General features: G+C 50.1%; 6 protein-coding genes across 6 annotated transcripts; 4 read left to right on the top strand and 2 right to left on the bottom strand.

The window, feature by feature from the left end:
- Window positions 1-2,066: 2,066 nt before the first annotated feature.
- Window positions 2,067-3,396, top strand: LDX57_010797 (uncharacterized protein; the record flags this gene model as incomplete). The annotated part of the gene is made up of 4 exons (XM_046092543.1): window positions 2,067-2,231; window positions 2,301-2,673; window positions 2,735-2,852; window positions 2,917-3,396. 4 exons carry the CDS (start codon window positions 2,067-2,069, stop codon window positions 3,362-3,364), a joined length of 1,104 nt encoding a protein of 367 aa, XP_045948521.1. The 3' UTR covers window positions 3,365-3,396.
- Window positions 3,397-3,983: 587 nt separating this feature from the next.
- Window positions 3,984-4,550, top strand: LDX57_010796 (uncharacterized protein; the record flags this gene model as incomplete). The annotated part of the gene is made up of 1 exon (XM_046092542.1): window positions 3,984-4,550. One exon carries the CDS (start codon window positions 3,984-3,986, stop codon window positions 4,548-4,550), a length of 567 nt encoding a protein of 188 aa, XP_045948520.1.
- A 2,683-nt stretch (window positions 4,551-7,233) lies between these two features.
- LDX57_010795 (uncharacterized protein) lies at window positions 7,234-7,599 on the top strand (the record flags this gene model as incomplete). The annotated part of the gene is made up of 1 exon (XM_046092541.1): window positions 7,234-7,599. One exon carries the CDS (start codon window positions 7,234-7,236, stop codon window positions 7,597-7,599), a length of 366 nt encoding a protein of 121 aa, XP_045948519.1.
- A 956-nt stretch (window positions 7,600-8,555) lies between these two features.
- Window positions 8,556-11,700, top strand: LDX57_010794 (aromatic acid exporter family protein; the record flags this gene model as incomplete). The annotated part of the gene is made up of 4 exons (XM_046092540.1): window positions 8,556-8,785; window positions 8,838-9,150; window positions 9,200-10,872; window positions 10,929-11,700. The coding sequence occupies 4 exons, from the start codon at window positions 8,556-8,558 to the stop codon at window positions 11,698-11,700; spliced, it is 2,988 nt and encodes a 995-aa protein (XP_045948518.1).
- Window positions 11,701-12,079: 379 nt separating this feature from the next.
- On the bottom strand, window positions 12,080-14,514 carry LDX57_010793 (beta-glucosidase; the record flags this gene model as incomplete). The annotated part of the gene is made up of 3 exons (XM_046092539.1): window positions 12,080-12,789; window positions 12,880-14,310; window positions 14,394-14,514. The coding sequence occupies 3 exons, from the start codon at window positions 14,512-14,514 to the stop codon at window positions 12,080-12,082; spliced, it is 2,262 nt and encodes a 753-aa protein (XP_045948517.1).
- Window positions 14,515-15,398: 884 nt separating this feature from the next.
- Window positions 15,399-16,661, bottom strand: LDX57_010792 (phosphatidylserine decarboxylase; the record flags this gene model as incomplete). Its single annotated transcript, XM_046092538.1, has 1 exon — window positions 15,399-16,661. One exon carries the CDS (start codon window positions 16,659-16,661, stop codon window positions 15,399-15,401), a length of 1,263 nt encoding a protein of 420 aa, XP_045948516.1.
- Window positions 16,662-16,921: the final 260 nt, after the last annotated feature.

The following is a 16,921-nucleotide window of genomic DNA, read 5'->3' as shown; positions in this document are numbered from 1 at the left end:
AGCTTCGAATCAACGAAATTCATTCGCCGCCACTTCCCCACCGACGCTAAGTGTGGCCTCCGTTAGGGGCATTCCGGCGCCGTCCGGAATGCGCAGGAGCCAGCCATGAGCCCTAATTTCCTCTCTGAGTGACCCCTTGCGTCCTTGCAGCCCGACACTAGAGTATGAGATAGATCACCCAAGCCCTCTTTAGTCTCTACGATGTTCTCTCTATGTGTGCGCACTACGCAGGGGTCTGTGAAGCCACATGAATTCAGAATCCAACTCTGTTGGCGCTCTCCTTAATTTAATTTTATATTAGGCAACTGTACAATAGCAGGCTAGATTTAGAGATCTCACTCTGAAGGTTCTATTTTCAAACCAAGCTGATCTCCACAAACCGAGTCACGCTGCTCACCATACCAGCATGCAACTGGGTTATTCTTCGGGTCGGAAATCCTCGATCGGTCTAGTCGATCGGAGACGGACAACGGGGTGCCTGAATAGGACCGTACAACGTGGTCTACGGAGTAATGATTAGGGACAGCATCGGCTATCGTGAGCTACCGAGGGTCGGACTGGCTGTTCTTGACTACTGTGAGGACTAATTTCATTCATTTAGATAGCGCCATGACCGAGGTGGGACTCTATCTACGGAGTACGGAGTAGAAGAGCTCAAGCCAAAAAAGCGTCTTCGGCCGACCGACCTTTCGGTCATATCCACAGGCCCTGCCCAGAGCAACACGGAGCAAATCGCCCAGGTATCAATCCAAGGACCGTCCAGAAAGTGGCTCAAGTCTTAGCCTGCTTGATACGGAAGTGGCTTTCATATATTATTCCTAATAATAATGGCCGCTCGACTCGGAGGCTTCTCATTGTTGCTGCCTTTTCCGCGGCCAGCGTCGGTCAGCATCTGGTCTACATGAATCGGCTAGTGACCGGATACGAGAAACGGCCAAGGCCACCTGAGTCACTAGCACGAGTCTCGGAGATGCTCGCACTCGCAATTCTGCTCCTCGTCCAGGGGCATCGAAATATTCGGATGGTAATCTCCCTGGCCAAGGGTTCCTGCCTGCCGGTGGATAGTCATGCTCCGACCGCCATTCAGGTACCACGACTCACGAGCACACCCTAACAGAGTACCAGAGAGTGGCCTTACATCATGTGGCATGTAGTCTGCCGATCTTTCCTCCCACGAGTCTGACAACACATCGCATGCTAAAGTTAATCTGATCAAAGGCAACGGCGAATCAATCAACTGGGGAATCTTCGCCGTTGCAGGTACCACCATAACCACTGGAATAAAAACATCTAAGAATAAGACGATCCCAAATTCCGTTTGCATCGAAGGCCAAACCTTGAGAGGCACATTTGACTTTCTGCGGCGCCGCGAGTGGGTCCCTCCACACCTATCATTTGCCCGCATCCCCTCGTTTAAGTTCAGGGGCCCCACCATCATCTCCGGCAGTCACTTTGTGGCGTTTTCGCTGCCTTTTTCTCAGGTCGCTTAATCCTTGGGCTCCATCCTTAGACTCCACTCTCTCGCCTTCTGCATCGGTGAACCATGAACCACCGTCTGCTATATTCACGTTCCAAGGTCCTTCTGAGACCAAATTATTAGCCACCATGACAAACCAGCCAGTCAGGCCGACGCAACCACTGCCGAAAGGAGGCTTGTCAAGCCCTTCATCCGGGGATTGAAAGTCGATCTATTGACAGCCACCCTTGGAGCGAGCATTATAGACTGCCAATTTGCAATGGTCCTGTTCCTTTTCTGTCTCTCTTTTCGTCCTGTTGCTCTTTTTTCCACTTGAACGAGCCAACAGGAATTCTCATGTCCTTCATCCAAACTTTGTGCCAAAAGTCTAAATTCCAAGGCTCTGCCAGGTACCTGATGCGCTCTTCCAGTGGCCCGTATTAAGTAAAACGGCTGTCCCGGCTGCAATTTCTATCTCACCTCTCGCTCCTCTTAACCCGCTGTCATTGTTTCAACAATGTTATAGACATATGAGTTCTGTCAATCCCCCCAGACCCCAGGGACACATTCATCTGTTTTCGCTTCCCCACCGAGCGAAAGCGCGGCAACAATGCCACCCCATCAGCTACATGCGAGAGATAATCATGGGCCCGAGCTAGACAGAGGCATCTGGGCCGCCGTTGCGATTGCCGCGCTGATCGTCATCCTAAGGGTCTTTGCTAAGATAAAGATCAACCACTTTCGCGTAGACGATGTTTTGATGGTCATAGCGGCAGTATGTGCTTCCATCTTCACCTATATACCTTATTTCGGTACATTATCCAACTACTAATTACTCGATCAGATCCTAGCCATTGTCTCCACCGTTTTCTTAACCCTCTCCGTCCAGCGTGGCTTTGGCAAAGACCTCACAACGATATCCAGCGACGATCGCATGGCCGTTTTGAAATACATCGCTATCCAGATCCCAATCGTCACCATTAGCACGACTATCGCTCGCTCTGCCTTTATTGTCTATCTCCTTCCGATCCTCAGCCCAAACAAGAAGTACCAGATTGCGTTATGGACGGTCTTGATCGTTCAGTTTGCCGGCAACATCGCCTCCGCCGTGTTGCCACTTAGCATGTGTCGCAATGTTAATATTCTCTGGGATCCGACGGTCAAGACGACGTGTGCTGATCAGAAAGCGGTTGTTAACTTCGCCTATTACTCTAACAGTTTGTTTCCCTGGGTAGTCAATTACCGATGAGACGATGTCGACTAACCACTCTATGTTAGGTTTCAACTCCTTCACGGACTTATTCCTAGCCGTCTTCCCCACCGTCGTGTTCTGGAATCTCAACCTCAAAATGCGCATCAAGATCAGTTTAATCATCCTGCTGAGTTTGGGTATCGTGTATGTTCCATTTCGCCATCCTCTCCCCTCTCCCTTCCATCCGCAACCACTAACCAACACACAGTGCAATGGTCGCCTCGATCGTCAAAACCACCAAACTCAACCAAGTCCCTAGCGTCACGAACCTCGGATCCACAGGAGCAGTCGAGCTCATCCGCTGGGGCTATGTCGAAAACGCCCTGATCATCATCACATCCTCCATCCCCTGTATCCGACCCCTAATCATCTCCTCCGTGCGCAAGATCTCCAGCGGCGGGTTCACGCGCTCCTATGAGTTAACGGGCCCGTTCAGCGGGAACCGGCGTACGGCGGGAAACGAAACCGCGCAATCCCGACGGCAGAGGAAGTGGACGAAGACCGAGACCGGGAGTGTTGAACGGATATTAGAGCCGCATGGTACGCAACATACGCATAATACGAGTGTTAGTGGACGGAGGGACTCGTCGGAGCGTATGGAACCGGGGATCACGAAGCAGGTTGAGATCTCGGTTACGAATCATCAGGGGCAGTAGGTGGTTTCCCTGGCTAGGGGATTCGGGAGGGGGTTGTATAGAAGCAGGTGTACAGTAATGTTGGTGGTCTTCTGTATATTTACTTGATTGGAGATGGAGTACATGGTTGGTTGGTTGGTTTGTGTATAGGATTTTAATACTATATAGATAGAATTGATGAATTGCACGATTCTTCTTCAATGATTTGTGCGATAGTTCTGGCATTGACATCTGTATGTTGATCTCTGTCCCTGGAGTATCCATCCTTTAGTTCTGATTGGTAGTCATACTACGTGTATCTCCATGGATCATTCACGACTTAGGTTACCTTTATCTCCCTCCGGAATGTCACTCTATCTTCTATCACGGAACATAACGCAAATTTCAGGGCATTATGTCGCCAATCCCACTAGATAGTCAGATCTTGCCTTCAATACGCCGTTTCAAAAATGGAAGTTCTCTTTGTGGTTGTAGCTTTATCCCAGACAATCTGTAGATAAAAGCAATGGCAAATAGATAGAAACGGTTCAATTCCCCTCTGTATAGCCTGCAAGATCGTCTCGTTATCAATACCGCGTCTGAAGCCAAAGTGGCAGAAACCATCCCTAACAAGAGCGGTTCATTGAACACAATTCCTATTATGTATCACCAAAGATACGCAGACAGCCCCATCGTCAACGCTTACATCCCCACGCGCCGCGGAGACCCATACTTCCAAGACATGTACCTCTGGGTCCCCGTGCAACGGGGTCGGAGCACCGTATCGCAGTTTTACACCGACATGCTAAGAGCCATCGACCGGGGCGAGGCGCACATAAGCACCTCCCCTTCTGGCAGAAGGGCCGGAAGCACCTGGGCTCTGGCTATCGATCGTCAGGATGTGAATAACGATAGGCGGATTATTCGGCAGTTCCAGAATGATATTCACGAGTCCCAGCAGTATGCCGCTAGTATTAATGCGGAATGGGAGAGACAGTCCGCAAGGCAGAATGGGGCGCCGAATGGGCATGGAAATGGTCGGGCGAATGGGCATGGGAATGGTTCGAATGGTTACAGTAATGGTCGTTCGAATGGTTACGGAAACGGCCGCTCAAATGGGTATGGCGGGAGTAATGGATATTCTAACGGATATTCTAATGGCGATGGAGGAAGAGGCCATGGCGGCGGTAGACATGGCGTTAACGGATATGGCCGCGGCTACTACTGAGTGCTAGGATTTAGTGGTCCGTTCTATATTGTCTTCCCTCGGTGCATCGTTGCCTTTTCCGTTCTGGGCTCCCCGGCTATTCTCGTACTTCCCTTAGAAGAGAAAGTCTGTTGCAGGTGAAGGGCTCTCATCAAACTGTTCCCTCACCACACAGAAAAGATCATAAAATCAAATGGCAAATAGTCTCCCGATCAAAGGAGAAGTATTCTTACTGCAATTTCCTCCAAGTAAACATTGTAACCGCCAAGGTAGCTTTAAATGTGAGAGTGCCCTGTAAGCAGTGAATCGAAGGAGCTAAGAAACGCAACATGCACGAGTCATACCCCTGTCAGCCCCGCGGTAGACACTTGACGTAAACAATGCGATTCAGGTACCGGCAAAAATAGAACAAAGGCAAAGGATTATCTCAAACTCTGTCCTTCGGATTCAATCCAAGTAACTAAGTCTTGCCTATCGCAGCTAGTTACGTAACAATAAAAGGAGGCCCAGGGCCAGACGATGGATGACTGTCGAAAAGTTCGAACGCCACATCGCATCCACGATCTGTCTAGTCGCATTAGACTGCAGCCACGAGCCAGGGTTGTGTATTTGTCACGTTCAGTGGACGTTGCGGTGGGAGCCTATCATTGTTTTTTCTGTGCTCCGAGTCTCCGTAACTACCAAGTCGAGTGGAGATAAGGACCGCGGAGATCTAGAGCCATGATCGGACCGAATGACTAGTCTGGATATGCGATCGTTGGTTCCTAGGTCAATGCACCCATCACGGAAACATTCCTTGATTTTTTGATCAAGAAAATTTGCATCGGCTTCAATTATTCACAGTGAAGTTTCGGTACCTGGCCGGCGACGGGCTCAGATGGATCTGAGATAAAGCCGTAGGGCTGGTCTAGCCTCTTTTAAGGTTCAATAGTTTGTCTTAGTCGCAGGGCCATGCCCTTGTGGCTTTCTCTCCAATTCTGTCTAATTGCGATCGCTTGTAATCAATTTGTTTAAATAGGTCGTGACCCGTTTGAATTTCTATCAATACTTTTTGCCCTTTGCATAGTCGTCAATCTCGTAGTGACTTCTGCCGGTACGAAAAGCCAAGGTATTTAGACCACGTCTATGTCCGGGTAGGTGTCAGGATTACGTTATTACCTATTATTTTCAATCAATTCTTATAGACAAACTAGAGGGAGTCGCTCTTCTTGTTGACCCCGTTATCCATAGAACAGTGCCCTTTTAGATGCTCTTCACGAGAACGTGAGCAGAATTGGGGCTGTGCTGCATACGCGTCAGGTAGCATAAAGTCTGTCATAACATACTAGACAATAAGGCCACTGAGAATCTTCGATGATGGCTTATGTCAAGCTCTTGGTACAAAGTCACCCAGAAGAGACAATTCCTTAATCATCATTGAGTAAAAAAGCTATTACAATACGCAGGCTCGGAAGGCGTAGCGATGATAAGGTCTGAATTCAATATATTGCTTATATAATTCTTGGAATTAACCAGTTAAATTAAAGTCTATCGAACAGATTTCTCAGATCAATCAACCAGTCGATCAAACTTCTATTAACCCGATGAAGCCTCATGATCAGATTAGTTTACCCGTCGTCGCGCGATCCGGACGGAGAACTGGAAGACTAGAGATTACAGTCCTTAATTTCACAACTCTTTTTGTTCGAGTCACTTAGTGATGTACTGAAAATACCACTGCTGATAGTTACCCTACTATGAAGGGCGAGTTGTCTTGGAATCACGAATCTGTTGTTGTTCAACAAAGGATCTGCCTTTATTTTGCTTGGCATTCATATTGCCTGTATGTGGTAATGGAACTCGACGATCAATTTTGTTGACCCGCCTATAACCGAGGGAATGCACACGTTCTGAAGGCTTGATTAAGGTTCGACTGCATCATAGATGCTGCCATTACAATTCTAGAGTTCGTCTACATAGAGCAGCCTTTGTGATAACACTTGAGTCATCCAATTAATATGTTTGCGAGAAAATCTTGTTTATAGCAGTTTCCACTGACTAAGATTTATATTCCCGGGATGTAACTGGAGGTTGGCACAGAAAGTCTTAGAATTCAGGTTGCCAATACTAGAAATATTGGATTCCATTATATTTGTCCAGTATGGCACCTCATGCTTAGCATGGAAACAAGCCCTCTAAATTGTACACGCGGAGTACGGGATGACGGGGATCGCAGCTCAGCCCCCACGGGACTCCCTGCCTTATTGGAGACGTACTGGTGTAGTAAACCGTCATTCCGGCTTATTCAAGGATCACCCCTCAGCATTTCCTGTCAAAAGGGTATTTAATTGACGCATGAGCCTAAGAATCCACGTGTCTAGTACATCACCGCGCCTATATAATCTCGCTAACTTTCCAAGTCTGGACATTGGACTGCTTATGAACTAGAGCCCTCCTCCCATCATTGCACTCCCTCACACTCGAGCTATCGTCGTTCATACACACGAAAACACGCCAGACTGGTACGAAAAGGACGTGCAAAGTGTAAATGCGGATGCTCAAAGCCTACTGGAAAGACACAGCGGGCTCAAGCCCGAAGAGGTTCTTCCGCATGTCCTATCATTAGTAAATGGCACTCTTATTACCATCAACCGTCTTCTTGTATTAACTTCCCTTCTAGCGCGATGAGGCCTCCTAAATCTTTCGTTATCGGTGTATAGAGCAGATGCGGTTTCTTGCTTTCAACCTCTGCCGCATGCCGTTCTACAACCAGGTCCTAAGCCGCCTTCGAGAGAACCCCTCCGCCAATTTCCTCGACGCCGGCTGCTGTTTTGGACAGGAAATCCGCTCGCTTGTTGACCAGGGCATCCCCAGCAACCAACTATACCGATGTGATCTGGAGCAGCCCTTCATTGACCGAGGCTACCAGCTCTTCCGGGACCGTGATCGCCTCGAAGCGACGATTGCCACGGGAGATCTCACGGCAAACGATCCCAAGGCTGGAGAGAGTGAATTAGGGCAGAAAATTACTGGCAATATATATTCGCGAGCGCCCTATTCCACCTATGAGATTACGACACTGGGCTTTTAGCTGCCATACGACTTGTCAAATTGTGCCGTGGCGACAAGTTGGGAGTTTGCTAGGTGGTCATTACCCGATGCATGGCGTCGATTTCCGGTCTTTCCACTATCGGCATAATGTAAAGACTGAAGGGGTTCTGGAAGAATGTTGAAGATGTCACCCAGACACGTTGGAAAGTCGAGGCTAGTTTCTTTGCCGAGGACGAGATTGGGAAGGCGAACAATGTCCTTTCCGGCTTTAATGAAAATACGAGAGTACTCTGCTGGTCGGTTACGAGGATCTGATGCCCAATCCGCACGAACAGAATGAGACTCGGCTTTTGTGTTACTTTCTCCGAATATCGGTACGATCGTCGTAAAGTTTATAGTCTATAGACAAATTATTAGGGGTTTCAGATCGACCTTTCTGTGTAGCAAAAGAACGAATCGTGGATGCTTGATACGAGAAAGCCGATGGGTCGTAGTTAAGATCTCTGTAGTCGTAGTGAGGCGGTAACAGTTGCCTGGTGGTCCCAACAATCGCCTCTACATTGATAGGATTAGCTGATTAGCTTTCTAGAAACGCACGAATATATAAAGAAATCCCTCTTGAATTACACAAATGAATGGGGTTTTGGTTCAGAGAATGCGCGCAGAATATCCCCTATAGTAATTGCTCGAATAATTAGAAGGCCTAAGAGAATCTGCAATCGAGCTAGTATTTTACATGAGGAGGATGGACTTCCTGTAGAGAGTGGCAAGTGTAGAACAAAACGGGATGGCAGTTTGGCGATCCCCCGCACTGTGATTACCTCAGCCGAATGGATGACGCATGCGGCACATAACATGTGCATAAACCGTGCATAAATACCTATGCGCACAAAGCCCCTATCCCTGTTTAACCACCATCTGCCTGATGATCGACGTGAATTTTCTTTTCACACACCTAGACCCCCATGTCTATGTGAAAGAATCTGCCCTCTACCCATGATAAACACGTCTAGCTCCTCATCCACGGGGGATGAAGGCCCCATGAAGACTCTTCAACAAACAGTCCTGGCCGGGAAGAAGAGACGCCTGCCGCCATTTCTGGACCATTTCAACGCGCGCGACTTGAAGATCCTATGTCGCTGTTGGATAGCAGCGTGGGTGGCTTGCTTGTTGTTTCTTATTACGCCCTCTTTGTCAAGTTTGGGAACTGCGACCTTCTTTGCCTGGTAAGACGCCCTTCCGTCTGCTATGCTATACGGTCTGACCAATTACCCCTAGTCTGGTTTTGTTGATGCTGCCACCGAGTACTGTGGTACTTATCTACCTCCTTGGATCATTTTCCCTGTATCTGGGAATTTGTTTAGCTTGGGCATGGGGCGTCATCACGACGAAGGCCGCTTTAGCGGCCAGGCCGGCAGAAGCCACCCAAGCCCAATTGATGGCCTTGCAACAAACCGCCCAGCAACGTGCCAACGCGACCGGGGAACCAGTCGCCAGCGTGGCCCAGGTGCTAATTTATGATGGGCACATGCTGGATGCACGGGTGACTGCCGTGACCTACTGTATGATTTGCACTTTCATATATCTCATGGTATGTTTATATCCAGCAACTTCTGAGAACCATTACTCACCGTCCCTAGGCTCGCCTCCGAGCCAGTAACCCCAAAGCCACGTTCACGGCGATATTCGCAATCATTATCTCGGACCTGTTTCTCCTCTTCACCCCATTGCTTCCCTCTTTCTCGGGCACCCTCCCCCTTACACTGGCTAAACCGGCAGCCGTCGGGATCGGCCTGGGATTTGCATGTTCGGTACTCTTCTTCCCGCAGTCAACATCTCGTGTTGTGTTGGATAGCATGGGCGACATCATCGAATTGCTCACGCATCCCCTCGCGTTTACAATGGCCACCCTGGGCCAACGCGACCCGGACTTGAATGTCGGGCAATTACGAAAGACCCAGGCCGGTATCATCGGCCAGTATCGGAAAATGGAGCCGGCCTTGGCTTTCCTACCATTGGACTTCTCTGTCGGATGCTGGGGAGCTCAGAACGTCGGAAGGTTCAAGGAACCTCTCCGGCAGACTGTTGCTGCCACACTCTCGTTGCTTGAACTTCACATCAACCGGCTCTCTGGGCGAGAGCGCGCAAAGGACGTCTTGCTCAAATACGCGGATCAAATCGACTCGGAGAAAGGGGAGACGAAAGAAGCACGTGTAGTTGGGCGTCACCAGCTGTCACAAACGGCCCGTCTACTGGATGGACTGCGTGCTTCCGAGTCCGAACCGATTCCAGCTGAAACCCTGCAAGCTTTGACTAACACTGCATCCAAAGCTATTGAAGCCTGTGTTGTCGCACTTACGGCGGCAAAGGACTGCATTCGAATGGCCAATAGCCAAACATGGTATTGGCGTCCCTCATCTGACAAGCGGGCGCAGCTGAGCCAGCAAGCCCAAAGAGCCCTCGAGGATCTTCGTGCAATGCGCATAACATTTATTGAGAACACTACCAAGACTTTGGTTGATGAATTTGGACCGTCCCTTGACAGCGCATCAGACAGCGATGGAGGATATCGCAACCACCGGATCGGGGCTATCGTTTTTGGCATGGTGTTTGAGGAGGTGTTGTCTTCGACGATGGATCGCACGGAAGTCCTCCTGACCCAGATACTGGACGTTTTTCAAACGTGCAAGACGACTCGCGTTTGGTGGCCGACAAGCCTCAAAGCATTCGGCACATGGCTAGCAGGCAAAGGAAACAAGACCCCTGCAATGGCCCAAGCGGCCGATGACAACCCGGAAGAGGAGGCGGACCAGACAAAAAAGGTGCAAGAGAAGCTGCGAATTAGCCGAGGATATCGCACCAAGCGCCGGGGTGTAGTGAGTCGAGTGATCCTGGGAACATACCACTGGTTCACCTCCGATGAAGGACTATTCGCCTTGAGGACAGTCGTGGTGACAATCGCTCTTGGCATCATCTCAGCCATCCCTAGTACAGCTGGGTTTTACTACCGCGAGAAAGGCATGTGGGCGTTGATCATGGCACAAACAGGCCTTGTGCCCTATATGGCTGATTTTACCTTCTCCGTCATTGCGCGAGTCACAGGGACCGTCGCGGGTGGTGTACTGGGCCTGCTAGCATGGTATATCGGCTCCGCCAACGGCCCGGGTAACCCATACGGACTCGCAGCCATTATGGGTGTAATGCTAGTTATCTTTCTTTGGGTCCGTTTATACTTACCCCCGAACCTTCTTCAAGGGGGTATCATGGGAGGTGCCACCTTCCTACTCGTGGTTGCATATAGCTTCGATGATACGTGAGTCTTCAGGGGATTAACAATACAATCCTCAAAGGCAGCTAACTTTAACATAGACACATTCCAGCTTACGGTAACCCCGGTGTCGGCTATACCGTCTTCTGGCGCCGACTACTGCTCGTTCTGATCGGCATCGGTGCAGGCATCATAGTCCAACTTTTCCCCCATCCACCATCTGCGGCCAAACATATCAGCAAGACCCTATCCACCACTATCCGCACCATATCAGACCATTACGCTCTACTCCTATCCTGCTGGAATCAGGAGGGACAGGCAGACGGCCAGGCCCTCGCTGAGCCGATATCTCTTCGAATGGCCGAATCCCTAGTCATGCTCGACGGCCCCGTCCAACTCCTTCGCTACGAGTTTTCCAGCTCTCGCTTTGACAGCGACACCATGGATCAAGTGAAACGGCTCTGCCATGGCTTGAACCGCAACCTCGGTAGATTGCTCTACCTCTCTGCGTCCCTACCCCGGGAATACCGAGACCGACTGGCGAAATTGACGGGCCTGCTCGATCATCGCTGCATCGGAGAAGTCATGGCCGTGTTGAGCGTTTGCGAACAGGCACTCAAAACGGGCGATGCGCCGCCAGAGCTCTTGCCTACGCCGCTCGTGCAGCGATCAATGGAGTATTGGCGTGCGCATTCTCTGGATGTGATTCTGTCGCCGGAGATGCTGAGGGATGAGAATTATCGACGTTATTGCGTTGGAATTAGTGCCTATGTCAAGTTCCTGGATACCGTTGATCAGTTGGTGTTGGTTATTAAGGGTGCGGTGGGCGAGTCTCATCTGGTCGCTTGGGAAAGGGCGGAGCCTGTGGTATAAGTGTACAGAATCTACCAGGGAAGGTTTCCGCATAGATAGATTTTTATAAATGAGTTATGTGTCATAGAAATCTAGCAGGTAGCCTCCCTCTACCTGTGTTCCTAGCACCACCTCATTGCTAACGGACCTCACTTCGCTACAGTATAACATGGAAGGACGAACACGTAGAGGCAAAAACACACTAGACACTTCCTACCTAGATTGAAAGAAATTATCCTTTCTCATTAAGTAAGTAACATCATCTCTTGCTCCGTGCTTAGAACGTGTGCTCATTTTCACGACAAGCTCAATAGTTAGTAGAAATGTCATCTGACATTCCAAGCCCTATAATGCCGTACACATCACCTCTCTTGAATCGCTAGAACAGAGGTCCTCCGCCTTACTGGACCTGCAACGTCCCGTTCAAGTGCAAAATGCGACTACTCGCGCCAACAAAAAGATTATACTCCGCCGCTTGAAGCCTCCACTGCTGCGCAACAACATCCCAAATGCTCAGATCCCGACGCGTCAAAAGGAAAGTGACCTGTTTCGTCTCCCCAACCTTCAAAGGCACTCTATCAAATCCTCGAAGCTGTCGTATCGGAGCGTTTGGAATCTCAACATAGAGCTGCGCAACTTCCGAGCCAGCCACATCTCCCGTGTTAGTGATCGATGCTGTCACTTCGAACAAAGTATCCCAAAGCTCCGGGTGTCCGCCTTGCACGATGGCGATACTTGGATCCACCAAAGCTGATGTGCTATTTCCTGTGGATTCCACGTGGAGGTCGGAGTATTTGAACGTCGTGTAGGATAGACCAAAACCAAACTCGAAGCGAGGGGTGATTTCCTTGCGGTCGAAAGCGCGGTAGTCGATGTATAGGCCCTCGGTGAAATTCACCTCGGGGAAGGCGTCGAAAGATACGGTGGAGTTGAGAAGAGAGCCATAGTCGGACTCGTTCTTGGCAACGGTATAGGGCAGACGTCCCGATGGATTGATGTCGCCGTAAAGGATATCGGCAAGTGAGTGACCACTCTCTTGGCCAGGGAGACCGGCGTATAGCACGGCAGTTACGTTTGGATGGTCGATCCAGGCGTCGACGGTGCGAATACCTGTTTTCGTGAATTAATATGGGTGTACCCTTCGCAATGTCAAGACCTGGGACTACTTGCCGGCTGAATGAATCACCACAATGGTATTACTGCAGTTCGTTGCCACGTTCTTCACGAGGTTATCGCTGAATTCATCCTCAAGCGAGGTGCGATCAAAGGCCTCGGATGCGTACGCGTTGATGAACACCAGGCAGGCGTCGCTGTTGACGTATGCAGGTGTGGGGTTCTCCGAGTAAAAGTCCCAGCGAAGAGTTCCACGATTGCGAGCGGTGCGCTCTTGAAGAGCTTGGAATGGGCTAACAACGTACGGCGGGGTGCTTGCACCAGAGCCACCACCGGTGAAGAGAGTGCCATTGAAGGTCGTCCAGCCAAAGTTCACTTCGTAGCCACCGCCATATCGCGAGGGATTAGCCCACGGCGAAGCACTGACGGTCGCGTCGTAGCCGTAAACGCTCAATAATCTAGTGGAGTTGGTGAAAGGAAGCGTGTTGTTGACGTTTTTGACCAGCACCGTGCCGGCAGAACCAATTTCTTGGATGAGGTCGGCATGATCGCGCTGGACGTCGATGGGATCGTGCTTTTCGGCCTCCGAGTAGATCCCCGGAGCAGGGAAGCCTTCGTCTTGTCCGGTCAAATACCACGCGGCGAGGATTCGAGTTACCATGTCGTCCAATCGGTCTGCACTAACGCTACCGTTGTTGACGGCACGAGTCAGGTTCCGGCCCCAAAAGCCACCGTCCGGCATGACGATGTCGAGACCAGCATTGGCAGATGCGACGCCCGCATGCTGTGCGTCCCAGTCACTGACAACAAACCCTTCAAATCCTAACTCGGTTTTCAGGACACCATTGAGAAGCTTGGAGTTCTGACAGCCATAGGAATGGTTCGCTCGTTGGTACGAGCACATCACGCTGCGGATGCCCTCCTTGAGAGAGTCCATAAAGGGGAACGCATACAACTCATGCAGTGTCCGATCATCCACGTTGGAGCTCAATGACTCGCCCATATCCCCCGGATTCCGTCTCCACTCTTCCTCGTTCAGAAGCCAATGTTTGGCATTCGCAATGACACCCGCCTCTTGAATACCTTTGGTGATAGCACCCATGCCAACGCCCGCAAGGTAGGGGTCCGCACCCAATCCTTCCCAGTTCCTTCCACCGCGGGCTAATCTCCCCAGGGGACCAGCAACAGGTCCCAGGGCTACATTAACACCCTTATCGTGATACTCCTCTCCGAGGGCATGGCCATACTGATACAGAAGTGAGCGATCCCATGTCGAAGCCACGTGAATTCCGGCAGGGAAGGCAGAGACGAATTCTTGCCCGCGCACGCCGTCAGGGGCATCGGAGAAACAAAGCGAAGGGATCGACAGGCGGGGAACTGCGCCGCTGTTCCCCACGCATTGGCCGTCATGTCCGCGAGTCAGGTTAGTCTTCTCCTCCACGGTCAGTCTGGACACTAGGGTCTTGGCACGCTTGTAGGCTTCTTCCCAGGCGGTACTCGTTGTGCCGTTCGCAATGGCTGAGGACGCAATTAGCGAAGCAATCAAACCGAAAGCGAGTGAAGGGTTTATGAGTAAAGGTCCTATGGTTCGAGGGACTTACGCGAGGGGTAGACAGCTGGACTCCGACCATAGTATGGAACCTCCGATTGATTGGTGTATCCAGCAAGACAGAGCGTGCTCTGGACCAGAGCGACCTGGGCCAAAGGGGAGAGGACCTTCATATCGTTGAATCACACAAAAAGTTTAACATGAATAAAAGGTTTCAATGCAATGACTTGACACCGGGGCTTTTATAGACATTCCTGTATCTTCGGAGAACGTCCGATGACGACTCGTCTCGAGATCCCTTGATCTTGCCATACTCTAAAGACAGCACCGGGAAAATATCGGCAAGACGGGCCTTGGTTTGGTATTTGAATTTTGCACCACTGCAGCAAAGCAACGGCGCGGGGAAGGCCTTGCGGGGTAGTGGATGCCGATGACGGTGTCAGGCAATGGCCTGGAGAGAGTGGAGCGTGTGGAGATACTGCCCGCACTTAGTCGCGAAGCGTCATATCGGCCCTCGACTGCACTGATTCTAGTTGTCAAGTCAGAAGGCCGCGGGACCGCGGGGCCGTCTCGTTGTGAGAGCCTGTTTGAGCTAGATCCAACAGTACTAGTCACCGCTTGGGTGTGTTTAGATCGCAAGCGGGCTGCGCGGGATTGGGGAGCCATGCAGTTGTGCAATCCTTTGTGTCACTCCTAATACAATGATCAATACCAGCCAAGTCCGACTAAATCTCTTTAGCGCCAGAACTAGGCAACAGCATAGTCCTGGATTCCCGTCAATTTAAGTGCCGAATCATGATACTGGGTCTTTTCTAATGACGTCATGTATACCGAACTGACAAACGCACACTGCTATACTTATGGGGCTAGTTCATGTTAATTTCCCATATAGGGAGATCTCCTATTGACCAGAAATCAAAATGCATTTTAGCTGGGTTATAGCTGAATACGAGAGAAAGCATTAATCATGTCATTGTTATTACGCAGATAGCTTTCGATGAAGTATCAGTAATACCACATTTGATACATAATCAAGTTTTCTATTCACAATCCACATCTAATTGCTTTGAACGGACTTAAAGCTGGCTAGCTTCTCTCTCACGTTGATTTTGGTTTTGTTAACGATGAGATCGTCACGATATTGCACTTTGTTTTGGAAGACGAGTACGATATCCGAGCCTCCGAACAGGAAGTAGGAGATCTCATCCCCTTTCTTGACACATTGGCCCTTCTTGGCAGTAATGACAACAGACGAAACATGGGCCATTCCAATAGGCAGCACGGCGACCTTGCCATAAACAACAGTGTCGATGATGATAAGGCCACGGGTCTGGCACCACTGATAGCCCGCATCATCCGGAGCATCTAGCTCTCTGAGCCCCTTCTTCCTCTTTTCCTGGCGTCGAGAAACTTCTTCAGAGTCACGCGTAAGCCCTCTATCAGGGACAAGCTTGTTACCGTCTCTCTTCTTCGTGACTTGAAGATAGACCTGATCCTGGATATTCTTGACTTCGACAATCTTGCCGCTCACGGGGGCGTGCTGGCGGTGATAATCGTGCGGCGACAGGAATGCATGCATCAGGCTACCGTTATTGAAGTCTGTTCCAACCCGCTGGAGTAGCTCATTAACGGGCCACTCAATCCCCTTTGCAACGAGCGCATCATCTTTGATACTGACGAATCCGTCATTAATGTCCCAACTACCGCCAAACATCGAATCAGCACCATGGACAATAACTGTATCATCACCTTCGCCAGAAATTGGACGAGCAACATTGATATCGGCCCAGCGGCGGGAAAAGAACTCGTTAAACGACCTCCATGTTCCGTGAGGTGGTTTCTCCCAGAGGTCTTTGTCCTGATTGTAGATTGGATTGTTGTAGAAGGATTCGACATGTGCGGCCGATTCGGTAGTATCCATCCAGTTTCCCACTTCACGGGCATAACCGACAAGCCAGTATGAAAGCCAGGACAGGTCCGTACTAGAGGTAGACGGGAGAATTGGAGTTTGAAGGTTTCTGACCGACGGCTGCTCAAAGACCCAATAGAATATAAGCAGCTTGCGGAGCAGTGCATCCCCAGGACTAGAGACGTCCGGGGCCCATTGCAAGAGATCATCACAGTAACGCAGGTAATCATCCAGATCATAGACGCACTCAGTGTTCATCTCCTCCTGTCCGCCATTTTCTTTGACGCGAGCAGACGAGATAGCAAACCTGAACGCTCTAGCTCTTTCTTGTGAGCGGAAGATGTAATCGCGTAGGTCACGGACGATGCCATGCCTGGGTTCATATTTGGAGGCGTTGCAGGGCGAGGACATCGTGTCTGAGGAACGAGGGGCTTATCTCAAGAGAACTTTGGCTTTAGTTGATGTAAGGGCCAAATATTGAATTGAGTTGGCATTTGTAGCAGAGTCCTCAAGATCAGTTATAATAGACATCTTTTATAAACAGGATAATGGCCGGTAATAGCGGAACAATGCACATTAGTAGGGCAAAGATGATATGCTAGACTCTAGTGGAGAATGTAATTTTGACATCATCTATATTCTCAGATTGCGCATGTTGCGAAGACGTCGCG

The sequence above is a fragment of the Aspergillus melleus genome, assembly GCF_016097325.1.
Source record: "Aspergillus melleus strain CBS 546.65 chromosome Unknown contig6, whole genome shotgun sequence".
NCBI classification, from domain to species: Eukaryota; Fungi; Ascomycota; class Eurotiomycetes; order Eurotiales; family Aspergillaceae; genus Aspergillus; species Aspergillus melleus.
Note: the sequence above shows the minus strand (reverse complement) of the source record. Positions and strands in the feature narration are given on the sequence as shown.